The following is a 12,712-nucleotide window of genomic DNA, read 5'->3' as shown; positions in this document are numbered from 1 at the left end:
ATCTACATTCCCGCATACTAACTGATTAAACGCAGATTAACATGTGAGCCCTTAGGCCAGGGGTGTCAAAGTCCCTCCTTGAGGGCCACAATCCAGTTGGATTTTCAGGATTTCCCCAATGAATATGCATGAGATCTATTTACATGCACTGCTTTCATGGTATGCTAATAGATCTCATGCATATTCATTGTGGAAATCCTGAAAATCCGACTGGATTGCGGCCCTCAAGGAGGGACTTTGACACACCTGCCTTAGGCCCAGATTTTTTACACAGTGCCTACCGTTAGGTGCCTAGATCAGTATGCCTATCAATCTAGGCACCTAACTTCAATTTTTAATTAGTTCAGTTGGTGCTGTTAATTGAACAGCAAAATGCAAAACAAAGAAAAATCCAACAGGTCTGAAGTGAAAGAAGAACATCAAAACTGAAAAGAAACTGCAGAGAGGAATGAACAAGGTACGGGAACTTTTATTTTTGGAGTCAATAAAATGTTGTTTTCCGAGAGATGGCTCTCATTTACATGGAGAACGGACCCAACAAGGCCCATGTTTCAGAGAAACATTCCTTCTTCAGGGGTCCGAGTTGTGCTGTACTTCACAAGTGGAGAACCATATGGAATACAACATTGCTGTATAAAGTTCGTAGGTAACAGGCAATGTTGAAGTCGGACTGACGCACAGTGTGAATGCTGAATACGAACAGTCCCATTAAAGAACAAAAAAAATTAATTTTCAATTATGCGCCATGTAGGCATCTACACTGAGGCGCCTAGTGACCTCTACCCAAAAGGTAGGTGGAGTTATGGGTGGAGTTTGGGCATGGATAGAGTTAGGCGCCTACCTTAGGTGCCAGTTTTTTTTTTTAAAGAAAACCCTGGCCTAATATACCTGCACCTAAGTTGTAGATACCCACTAGAGCCAAACTTGACTGAGGCACCACTAGGTACGATTCTACAAACAGTGCTTAACTTTGAATGGCGTGCAGTAAGTGCTGTCCCTAATGGCGTCTACTGAGTTAGGCGGCATTTATAGAATCGGGCCCTTACTGCCTTCAAAATGGGTGGTGGTAATTGTTTTTAATGGCCACGTGTTAATGGCAACGTTAGCGCATGACCTTTAATACAAAAAAATAGAAAATCTGGCATTTTACTGCTGCAATGACAATGGACTTAGTTCATGGGAAAAACCCGCATAAGGCCACTTTCTAACGCAGCTTAGTAAAAGGACCCCTTAGTGTTATTTCTTTAGGGGCTGAAATCAAAGGGATTTTATATATGGCTTGTTAGAACAAGAAGAAAACCACAAAAATGTACTGTAACTCTTTCCTTCTCTTATCATATAGCAAGAAAACAAAAGAAGTGAGTTTATGTAGTATGGATGCATTATCGTGGCATTATTATACTCCTTAGGGGGTTGTGGATATTGTGAGCGATGTACATTTGCTCATACCTCAAAGTTTTGAAATGTCTGTGAGGGGACAGTAATATATGGGCTTACTGGTAGTAGCAGCTCATGAAATGACATAACATTATTATGAGATTTCACACAGGGTTATGGGTTGTCTGTGGCAAAAGAAAACAAGGAACAAGAAAGGAGATTTTCAGTTGGAATACAGTCCAGAACTAGTTATATGCCGGATGCTGAATGACTTAATCTGTGGGTTCCACATCAGAGCTGATCAATCAAGGGAAGTCCTTCCATGAATGCGATGCCTTCATATGTACATGGGCCTTCTTCTAAGTATGCAAAGTACGGATACAAATTAACTGCTCTTCTGATGTTTCTGCACACAGGCAATATATTCCTGCACGTCATCTGGAGAGCCGAGGATGAGAGGAACCCTCTGGTGAATGGACTCAGGTTTCACATCCAACACTCTCTGGGTTCCTGTGGTCGCCATCCCACCAGCCTGCTCAATGATGAAAGCCATTGGGTTGCACTCGTACAAGAGTCGGAGCTGTAGACATGAAATAAATAAATGCATTATAACAATCAGTAAAAGTGAGAAACCATGAAATATTGATCAGAGCCATCGCTGCTGGGCTTCATTCACTTGGGACTGGATTCACTAACCCCCGATTTCATGTCCGATCCATGCCCGATTGCATGCAGGCCGACAAATTCACAAAAGGCCTGCATGCAAATGGGGACGATCATTGACATGCCCCCCACCCACCGCACGGATCGCTGCAACTTTTTTTTTTTTTTTTAACTTTTACTTTTAAACAGCCCAGCGAGCCTGTGGTTTTAACCCGCTTTAAACCCACGGGTTAAAACCACGGGCTAGCAGTGCGAGGAAAGGCAGGAGATCAGGGCTGAGATAGGGCAGAGAGCAGATCGGGGCAGGCAGGAGATCAGAGCAGATCGGGACAGAGAAGCAGGACGGCAGAAGACAGGGCAGTTGGAAAGGACCTCAGCGACTGGTCCTCAGCAGTCGCTTACTTTGGATCGGCCAGCTCAGTCGTGTTGCTTTTTTGTTTTAGTGAATTGCTTCCTTCCTGCTTTGCATGCCAATTCTCCTCATTTGCATGCACGGATCGGGATGGGATCGCTACGCAGGTTAGTGAATCGGGTCGGAGGGAAATCGGGTCGCAAAGGGCTTGCACGATCGGTACACGATTGGTTTGCTTTGTGAATCTAACCCTTGGTCATTTAGAGGGCAAGATTCAAATTAATTTATTGAAATATAAAAACATAGAAAAATGAAGGCAGATGAAGATCCTATGGCCTATCTAGTCTGCCTAATCATGTCATCTCCTATCCCCTCCTCTCTCTTAGAGATCCAACATACTTGTCCCTAACTGTCTTGAATTCAGATACACTTTTTATTTCCACCATCTCCACTGGGAGGTCACTAAGAATTCACCACTCTTTCTGTGAAAAAATATTTTCTGAGGTTACTTCTGAATTTGTCCTCTTTCACCTTCATCCTATGCCCCTCAATCCACAGTTTAGAATGAATGAACTTAAAACCTAAAGGGGCAGATTCTATACGACACTGGTCTCAGCAACTGCCTAAGAAGCTAACAGGCAAATGCCTAACCCTGCTGAACTGCCCTGATTCTCTAGCCAGCGCCCATGTCACAGGCACCGGTTAGAGCAGGGGTAGGGAACTCTGGTCCTCGAGAGCCGTATTCCAGTCGGGTTTTCAGGATTTCCCCAATGAATATGCATTGAAAGCAGTGCATGCAAATAGATCTCATGCATATTCATTGGAGAAATCCTGAAAACCCAACTGGAATACGGCTCTCGAGGACCGGCGTTCCCTACCCCTGGGTTAGAGAATCGCACTTGATCCTTTGTTGGAAAAAGTGGGCAAGACTTGGGCAGCAAAGGCAAAGTGGACACTTTTTCTACCTGTGTTCTCACTGGCCCCCGATACTAAAATGTATAGGGCTGTGGGAAGTTGCCCTTTAAATATGAGGCACTATGTTCACCTTGCCCAAATACTATGATAAAACAACTACAGACCGTTCAGAACACAGCTATCAGACTCATCTACTCGCTCAGCAAATTCGACCACGTCACACCCGCCTATGTAGACTCTCACTGGCTTCCGATAAAAGCAAGAACTCAATTCAAACTCTACTGCTTACTTTTCAAAGTAACCCATGGTATGGCCCCCAATTACCTGAACAACCGTCTTTGCCGCTACCGACTACCCAGATCAAGAAGAACTCAGAATCTTTTCACCTTCCCCCCTCATAATGGTACCCGACGTAAGAAACTTTACGACAGCCTTCTAGCAACTCAGGCAGCAAAAATTGACCCCACCATCACCAAACTGATGATCAAAACAACAGACATCAAAGTGTTTCGGAAAGAAATCAAAACATTTCTTTTCAAAAAACACGTCCTTACTTAATATTCCCCTCCCCAATCACACATGCACTCTCCCCAGCAAATAACACACTAGTCATCCCCTTGAACCTCATTTACCAAAAATATCCAAACTCCTAAATAAGCATCTCCCTTAGGTATCCACTCAACTGATTCCTTCAAAGTTAGGTATCTTTCTTCAGTTGCCTATATTGTTTTCCCCACTAAACCTTGTAACTACTTGAACCCTGTCAAGCTATTCTATCGATAAATCCAGATATCTTATACTTGTATTTCTATACCACAACATGTAATTTACTTAAATCGTTGTAATGTAATTCTCTCGGTAATGTCCTGATCTCTTTTAACTGTAATCCGCTTAGAACCGCAAGGCACAGGCGGAATAGAAATCACAAATGTAATGTAATGTAATGTAATGTAATGTTTAAATACCGCCTCGAATAAGGGCTGCCTAGAAATTCACTCATTTCTCTTTTATTTAGTTATCTATTTATTAGTTTTAAATACTATCCCAGTGTATCGCACACCAGTGTGCCTTCTGAGATTTCAGGCGCGCCGCAACACACTGGCAAGGAGGAGAGTCATCCACGCTGCATCTCTCTTCCTCTCTCCATACCTCCCCTCCTCCCGGATCCCTCCACCGAAGCAGGTCGTAGTCAGATGGGCCTCCGCGCGGACGTCGACGTGATGACACATATGTGCATGATGTCATCGCATTGACAACCGCGCACTTCCAAGTGCTTTCCAGCCGGTGCACTGAGTTTAGGGTGCCACTGGCCGGAAAGTTTGCGAGATACTGTACTATCCCTTTAATAAACAGAACAGTTGGAAGAGCAACAGCCTTCAAAGTCGCTAGTCTTGAATACATTTGAAATATGCTCTTTAAATGACAAGTAACTAATGTTACACCAAAAACTCTAATGGGTTGCAGAGAGGCATAATTTTATAACTGCTGCTTCATGGACTTTGCTGGATTGTCAAAACTAAAGAAGCATGTACTTTCTCTATGCAGGGCTGGCTCAAAGTATTATCGTGCCCTGAGCCAACTTTGATGACAACGCCCAACCTCCAAAGCTTAAGCTTTCTTCCCCCTTCCACCCCCCAGTTCAACATTTCTCCTCTTCTCTCTCCAGCCCCTAGACCAGCATTGCTCACTCTTCTCTCTCCCTCCCTCCTCCGTGGGCCCTTTAAGCATGATCTCGTTTGCTGGTAGCTACAGCATGCACAGCAGGCTGCTTTTGGTCAGGCCTGGGTCTTGGCAGGTCCTACCTCTCTCTTCTCACCTTTGTAGCCTGACATCTCCCCGTTCCTTCCTCTTAGCCCCTCCCAATATCTTCCTGTCCAATTTCTCTTGTCTCCTGCCCCCTCCCTCCATAGTCTAGCACTTCTCCTTCTTTCCCCCTTGGTCCAATATCTCTTCCTTTCTTTTTCAGCTATCCTTCCCTCTCCCCAGCATCTGCCCCTTCCTCCTCACTCCCTCACATTGTCCAGCCACCCCTGGATCTAACAACTCTCTCTCTTTATTCCTTCTTGTCCAGCATCTCTCTATTCCTCCCCTCCACCCCCTGGATCCTACATATGTCCTTCTCTCTTTCCTCTCTCCATCTAGTTGTTCAGCGTGTTTCTTTTTCTCCCCTCCATTCTCAGGCTTGTCATCTCTCCCTCCACTCCACTTCTCCCTCCACCTGCAGTCTGGCATCACCCCCTCTCTTTCAACTTCTCTCCCTATCTGATTACTTTACAACATATCCTTTTCACAGGGGTCACCAGCAGCAGCAGCAGCAATGTGTCTAATATGTTGTCTATGGCCAGCCCTGGAGCTTTTTCTCTGCTGTGTACTACCCCAGTGGAAACAGGAAGCAGTGCCAGAGAGAGAGGGATGCAGGAGAGGAAAGGATCTGAGGCCAACTGTAAGAAGCATATCAAATCACTGTCACTGTCTGTGATCTCTGTAATAAATAAATTAAAAAAAAAGATATATTTTAAGGTACTCCAAGGAAGGGTAGGGAGAGAAATGTTAGACCGGGGAGGAGGGGAACAGTTGCTGGACCACCAGAGATTCCTATAGCTGTGGGGTCAGGACATTTGCCCTGTTTTTCCCTCTACCAACTATGGCCCTGATTGAAGCCCAAGCATGTTCAGGTTCAACAAGTTGTGGCAGAAACACAGAACTAGAGAATGACACAGTGACAAAATTCATCATCGTTCCCGTCCCCGTGGATAACCGCGGGAAATAATCCCATGTTATTTTCTAGTGTCTATTTCAACCTCGGTCCTTCTACACCAGCATTCTTCAAAGCAAAGCTTGCGGGTCAGTGGTTGTGCCCAATTATACTCTGATTCTTCCCTCTCTCCTTAAAGAATGACATGAAGATGGTTTCCCGCGGTTATCCGCGGGGACGGGAACGGTGATGAATTTTGTCACCGTGTCATTCTCTACACAGAACATCTCATTCCTCTTCCCCCACCCCTGGGGCTTTTCAAGAACACACTTTTCTAGACTACATGTAACTGTAAAACAAATGCCAAAAAATAGGGGCCTCTCATACCTTGGGTGGTAAACAAGAGGAAAAGCTGGTTCAGAAAACTCAAAATGTACAGCTGTGCGTACGCCTTTCAGCGCTTTATAAGTGATAAGTCGGAGGAGGAGGAGATAATACTACAAGATTGTCCTCAGCATGCCTTCTGTCTATGTATAAAGTGCTCAAAAGTCACTGCAAGAATCTATAAAAAGAACTTTATGCAAATGATTAACTGTCAAAATAGGGCCATAAAGAGATCTTTCAAACTGAAAAAATATAAAATGCAAGGGCAAACAGAACAGTAAAGTTATGAACAAATAGTTCAGCAGTTTAAAGGCTTTACTGGTTACTTATGACCTAGAATGGCCACTGTTGGAAACAGGATATGGAGACTAATGGGGAAAAAGAAAGGCACTGGGACTTGTATGCTACCTTTCTGTAGTTTTACAACCACACTCAAAGCAGTTTACATACAGGTACTTCTAGCATTTTCCCTATCTGTCCTGGTCACAATCTATTTAATATACCTGGGGCAGTGGAGGATTAAGTGACTTGCACAGGGTCACAAGGAACAGCATGGGATTTGAATCCACAACCTCAGGGTGCTGAGGCTGGAGTTCAGAATAGAGAGTTGCCCATCGCCGCCAGGATCCTCTCCGTCCCCACCCATCCCCGCAAGGAATTACCTCCATCCCCGCCCGTCCCCATAAAAAGCAGCAATTACTTCTGACAGGATCATCAATTCCACAGTTTCTTTTGTGTTTCCGCTGCTGTTTTCCTTGTGGAATCTCTTTGGTGGAACCCTTTTTTTTGTTTTCTGTTCAGGTAATTAACTTATAAACCCCCTCTTTTACTAAGGCTGATGTGTCCATTATATTATATGGATGAACCCTGCTTCCAAAGCCTTCCATCCCCATGGGAGTCCCATTGGCTAGGGGGGTCCCCGTGGGAGTCCTGTGGGCCAGAGGGGGGTCCCTGTGGGAGTCCCATGGGTTAGGGGGGATTCCTGCAGACCCGCGGGATTCCCGCAATCCCCGTTCCCGTGCAGACCTCTAGCTCAGAACCGCTATGATACTCTCTCCTCCATAGGCATTTGGTCTGACCAAATATAGCAGTTCTTATGTTTTAACATCCTAGCAACAACAGAGAAACCCAATGAGGGCAACTTTCTGAGGAATCTGCCTAGGAACCTCTGGATAAATTTCCTAGGCTGAAAATTGCCCTCTAGTCAGTGTCTAAAAACTTGTGCACTAGAAAGCAGCACATGTACTATTTGCTGTTGGAAAAAAGTGGGCAGACTTGGGCAGCAAAGGTAAAGCGGTCACTTTTTCTACCTGTGGTCTCATTGGCCCCAATACTAAAATGTATAGGGCTGTGGGAAGTTGCCCTTTGAAAATGAGGATACATGTCCACCTGGTTTAAATACTGCCTCGAATAAGGGCTGCCTGGAAACTCACTCATTTCTCTTTTGTTTAGTTATCTATTTATTAGTTTTACATACTATCCCTTCAATAAACAGAACAGTTGGAAGAGCAACAACCTTCAAAGTACTGTGAGGCTGCCATTAGAGATCACGGCAGCCATTTTAGAAAAGTAGCCACAATGGACAGTCATGAGTGGACATCACTCCTGTCCATTTCTCCACTGGATCATTAGGAAAGAGGGGCAGGTAAGCTGACGATCATAGGGGGAGAGGAGGTTGTTGTTCTGGGGGAAGAGGGGAATCCAGCAGGAGGATCTTGCTTTGCATCAGATGGGTAGGAGAAGGAATGGGCATTGGAAAAGGACACATCATCTTATGCGGGTCCCAGATATTCAATGCTAACGGGGTTAATTCTGCCTGTGGCAGTCAATGTCTAAAAAAACACTGACCATTGTGGACTGAATATTGATTCATTTATTTCTATATTTGGAAGGTCATTTTATAAAGGGGTCATCTAGGTTAAGAAGGAAAGTACCTACTTAATGCGCTAATTAATAAAGACACATGGGTGCTTATGTGTCTTAAACTACTAGCATAAGCAGCAGAAATGTGTAAACGAGCCTAGATTATTTCAAAATTCATGTAAATTAATATATTTTTATAAACCATGTGCATACCTGCAAACTCTGCCCTCACTCCAGCCAAACTCCAGCCCTGTACATGCTTGGTGGCAAGGCTTGCACCATATCAAGTTGGAATTTTATAAGGCTACACACAAACAGAAATGATTTCGTAAATTACTCTTTAAAGGCTCATTTTGTATAGGATGTTGAAGGAAGAATTGAGATGACCTAGTCAGAAGGTGCAGTTTCTCCAGTATTTTATAAAAGGCTCTGCCAAATGCAGATCATGTCCCACTTCCACCCCAATACATACCCTACTGGGGATTTCCCTAAGGGTCTAGTAGGTAACAGGAACAATCCCCAGTTGCAACTCTCTCCCTAGGGCCTGGATTTGAAATGATGCCTCTTGACTTCCAGTGGTAGTTTCATGGTCCTGCTGCTAGGGGGTCAATCCACCAAGACACACTAGAAGATGAAGGAGGCTGCAGGCAGCTGACACAGATCACTATAAAGAAGCCAGGGCTGAGGCAGATAAAAAGAAGAAAGCTGATAGAGACCCCCTAGTTGGCCTGGATGCTGACGAAAGCATACAAAGTTATGAGTTAGGACCAACTTATCAGCTGAAGTCCCACAGCAAGCAAGCACCAGATAATCCACTCTCACCATTCTTTCCAAAATGAAGGAAGACCACTCCAGGTACATGAACTTTACTCTTCTCAAAGAATCAAAAGAGGCACTCTCTTAAAACAGTGAAACATAAATGTTGCAAAACAAAGTCAAATTCCAAACTATCCCCTTAAGCTTTCAGTTGTGCAGTCCAGATCCTGAATAACACTAGAATGAGAATCCTCCTTGTTGGCTGGATTCTGATCAGATGGAGAGGATTTCCAAAAGGATCCAAACTTCCACATCAGATCTTGAACTGGTCAATTTGTAGGCTCTGGCCAAAAGACAAAACTGCTGCCCTTTTTCAGCCCTTAAATCTCTTCTGGAGGTAGGGCTGCTTCCAACTAGGATTACCAGACATCTGGGAAAAGCCAGACGTGTCCTCTTTTTAGAGGACTGTCCAGGGTCTTAGACAGACCTTCCAAAACCCAGCAGTTTGTCCGGGTTTTGGAAAGCCCCGACAAGCTCCAGCCGCATCTGGAGGGCATCATACACATCCACGCATGCTCCAGGCCCTATAGACGCAGCCAGAGCTTGTTGGGGAAAAAGACAGGAGGTTTGTGGGGGCAGGGCTGGAGGCTGAATTGGGAGGGGCTAGGGTGGAACAGGGCAAAGCCGAAGGAACTGGGCTGGACTGGGGCGGGGCCAGAGGCAGACAGGGTAGGGCTATTTGTCTGGATTTTTGCAGCCTGAAAAATGGTAACCCTACTTCCAACTAGCCCTACCCCTTCAGAGATTCAAGCATTGAGGCTGACTTCTCACTCACATGGCTTCCAGAAGTTGCTGGGACCCAAAGTGCTGGGTTCCAATGGTCTCCTGGAGCCCTCAAATCTAACCCCTTTCTATCAACTCCTGTTGACCTTCCTATCCCCATGGAAACTGCAGATAGGATTAGTTAACAGTCACACCTTCATTCAATAGCAGGCAGCCCTAATGTGTCGGGAGTCCGGGCAGCTTTTTAATTTTACAGATTCGTCTTCTCTTCACTGTGGCCTGCCCTCTTTGACAACTTCCTGTTACTGCAGGGGTGAGCCATAGTGGAGAGAAGATGCAGGGATCGGCAGCAGGGAATTGCTACCACCGCCTGGCAACTTTTACTGAAAACTAAAGGTAGATTCAGGGGAGGGGGGGGGGGGAAATAGGAAAATGCTGATTGGGGGAGAAGGGTGAAAGCATTAGATGTCTGGAAGTGGAATGTTATGCTAGGCCAGCATCAAGATGTCGCTTCTTCAACCAGCAGGTAAGCTGGCCAGCAACAAGATGCCACTCCCTCAACAATGCCACCTGAAGATAGATATTGGACTCGAGGGAGGGAGTGGGAAAAGAGAGAGATGTTGGACTCAAGTGAGGAAAGGGGGGAAAGATAGACTCAGGGATGGGTAAGGGAGGGAGAGATGTCACATTTGGGAGATGGATGGGAAGTTCAGAGGGGCTAGAGGGGGTACAGGAAGAGATGGCAGAGGGGGTAGAAAGGGGTTTGAGAGAGATGGACTTTGGGGAGGAAGGAGGGGGCAAGAGATGGAGAGATAGCAAAAGGGATGAAAGGGGGTCAGGGAGAAATGGTAGAGGGTATGAAAGGGGAAGAGGAAGAGATGGACTTGGTATGAGTGGGAATAGGGAAAGATGGACTTGGTAGAGGAGGGCAAAATGGGGAGAGGAAGAAATGGACTTGGAGGAGGGCAAAATAGGGAGAGATGGACTTGGTGGAGGGGCAAAATGAGGAGAGGGAGAGATGACCAACTCAGAGAGCAGAAGGGGAGAAGAGATAGACAGGGAAAGGTGGAAGGGATATGGACTCGGTGCCATAAGGGGGTGGGAGAGATGTCAGATGGGAGGAGGGATAGAAGGGCATAAAGGAGAGATGTTGGATTTATGGGAGGGAGAGAGAGAAAAAAAAGAGAGGAAGGAAATGCTGGGTTACAAGGGTAGAGTAAAAGACAAGGAAGGTGTTGCTAAAAACGGTGGATCCATATGGGAGAGTCGTGAAGGAAATGAGTGAGAGGAGAATAATGAGTACAGAGGGTAGAAATGTGGTAATGGGGAACAGATAAAAGGGAATAGGAAGATGGGAATGTGAAAGTTAGGGGGTAAGAAAATGGGATAGAAAGTAGATTAGATTAAAAGTGAAAAGGAATAAAGCGAGAGTCACATTTGAGTGGATAGAGGCAGGAAAGAGAAAAATGGAAGAGAGCAGTTTAAGAGAAAGATAAGAACATAAGAACAGCCATACTGAGTCAGACCAATATTTAAGCCACATAGACACTATGGGGCTCATAATCAAAACAAATATACATCCAAAAACTTGCCTAACTTGGTACTTGTACGACCTAAAATACAGGTTATCCAAGTGCCGATAATCAAAATCGGTTTTTGGATGTATTCATAGGCCTCTGAATCCCGCTGTGCCCAGAGCTCAAAGGGGCGGTTTTGGAGGAGTAGTTAGAGCAGGAAGTGGGCAGGATGTGGGCTGACCTAGACTTAGTCGTCCTGCAGCAATAATCGAACATTTTAAAAGGCTGCCTGGATGGAACTTATACGTTGTGGCTTAGACAAAGTCAAAACAGGTATAAGTGCTACATCGGGTTGCTGCTGAGCTAATCGCAACAAAGGATCTCCCTGCTGCGATCAGTTTAGCGGCCCAGACAAAATCCCCCTGCGAAGACTACCGGCAGAAGGGATACCCAATCCCTGCTGTTAGACACTCCCCCCACGAACTCCGAAAATATCACTGGCAGGATGGATACCCAGTCCCTCCTGCTGGATACCTCCTACCCACCCCCAAATGTTCGCCCGCAGGAGGGATGCCCAGTCCCTCCTGTCGGACACCCCTACCCCCCAAAAGGTAGGTGGCCACCAGACCCCCACCCCCCATAGCCCAGCCAGACCCCCCCAGCCCAGCCACATACCCCTATCTTTTTTAGTTGGCTGGCCAGCCGAATGCTTCCTCCGTCCGTCCGGCAGGCCCGCCTTCACTCAAATGGCAGGCCTTCCTCTTCCCAGTGCATCATGGGATGAACTGGGGAGGGCCCTAAGGGCCTGATTGGTCAGATCCCCTAGACTCCTCTTATGTGGGGTGGTCTAAGGGATCTGGCCAATTGGAATCTTAGGCTTATCTCCTAGTGCATTCTGGGACGTGCTGGGAGTGGCCTAAGATTCCGAATGGCCATATCCCTTAGGCTACCCCCCATAGGAGTCAAAAGGAGATGTAGTAAATGTTATAGGTAGCATCTTGGTCTCTTTCTGTGACATCATTCAGCACAAACAGTAAGCACATTAACCTTGGTTAAGTGTACATATTGCATTAATGTTTGGAACACAAGATACAACCTTGGTCGAGAGCCTCAATCTAGTCAGGTTTTCAGGATTTCTCCAATTAATATACATTAGATTATTTGCATGCATTGCCTCCATTGTATGCAAATAGATTTCATGCATATTCATTGTGGAAATCCTGAAAACCTGACGATGAGGGCCGAGGTGGGTCATCCCTGGTTTTGTTCATCTACTGAATACCCCTGCTATAAATGTCACCGAATGCCACTGCTACAGTCCCTCGAGTTAGCCCTGGGTGGCACTTTAAATGTTCTGGGTCATAATAAATTTTTTAAAACAACATAGGGTCCATTAAGGAATTTTGT

The 12,712-nt window shown here is 45.6% G+C and overlaps 1 protein-coding gene across 1 annotated transcript in view; it reads right to left on the bottom strand.

The window, feature by feature from the left end:
• Nucleotides 1-451: 451 nt before the first annotated feature.
• Nucleotides 452-12,712, bottom strand: part of LOC117351804 (fructose-1,6-bisphosphatase isozyme 2) — a 74,116-nt gene continuing 61,855 nt past the window's right edge. Inside the window, exon 7 of the mRNA XM_033927646.1 lies at nucleotides 452-1,957. Coding sequence (XP_033783537.1) covers nucleotides 1,763-1,957 — 195 coding nt within the window. The 3' untranslated portion in view covers nucleotides 452-1,762. The remainder of the gene's footprint in view (nucleotides 1,958-12,712) is intronic.

Source organism: Geotrypetes seraphini, chromosome 1 (genome assembly GCF_902459505.1).
Source record: "Geotrypetes seraphini chromosome 1, aGeoSer1.1, whole genome shotgun sequence".
In the NCBI taxonomy this organism is placed as follows: Eukaryota; Metazoa; Chordata; class Amphibia; order Gymnophiona; family Dermophiidae; genus Geotrypetes; species Geotrypetes seraphini.
The sequence above is the reverse complement of the archived record's forward strand: the minus strand, read 5'-3'. Positions and strand labels throughout refer to the sequence as shown.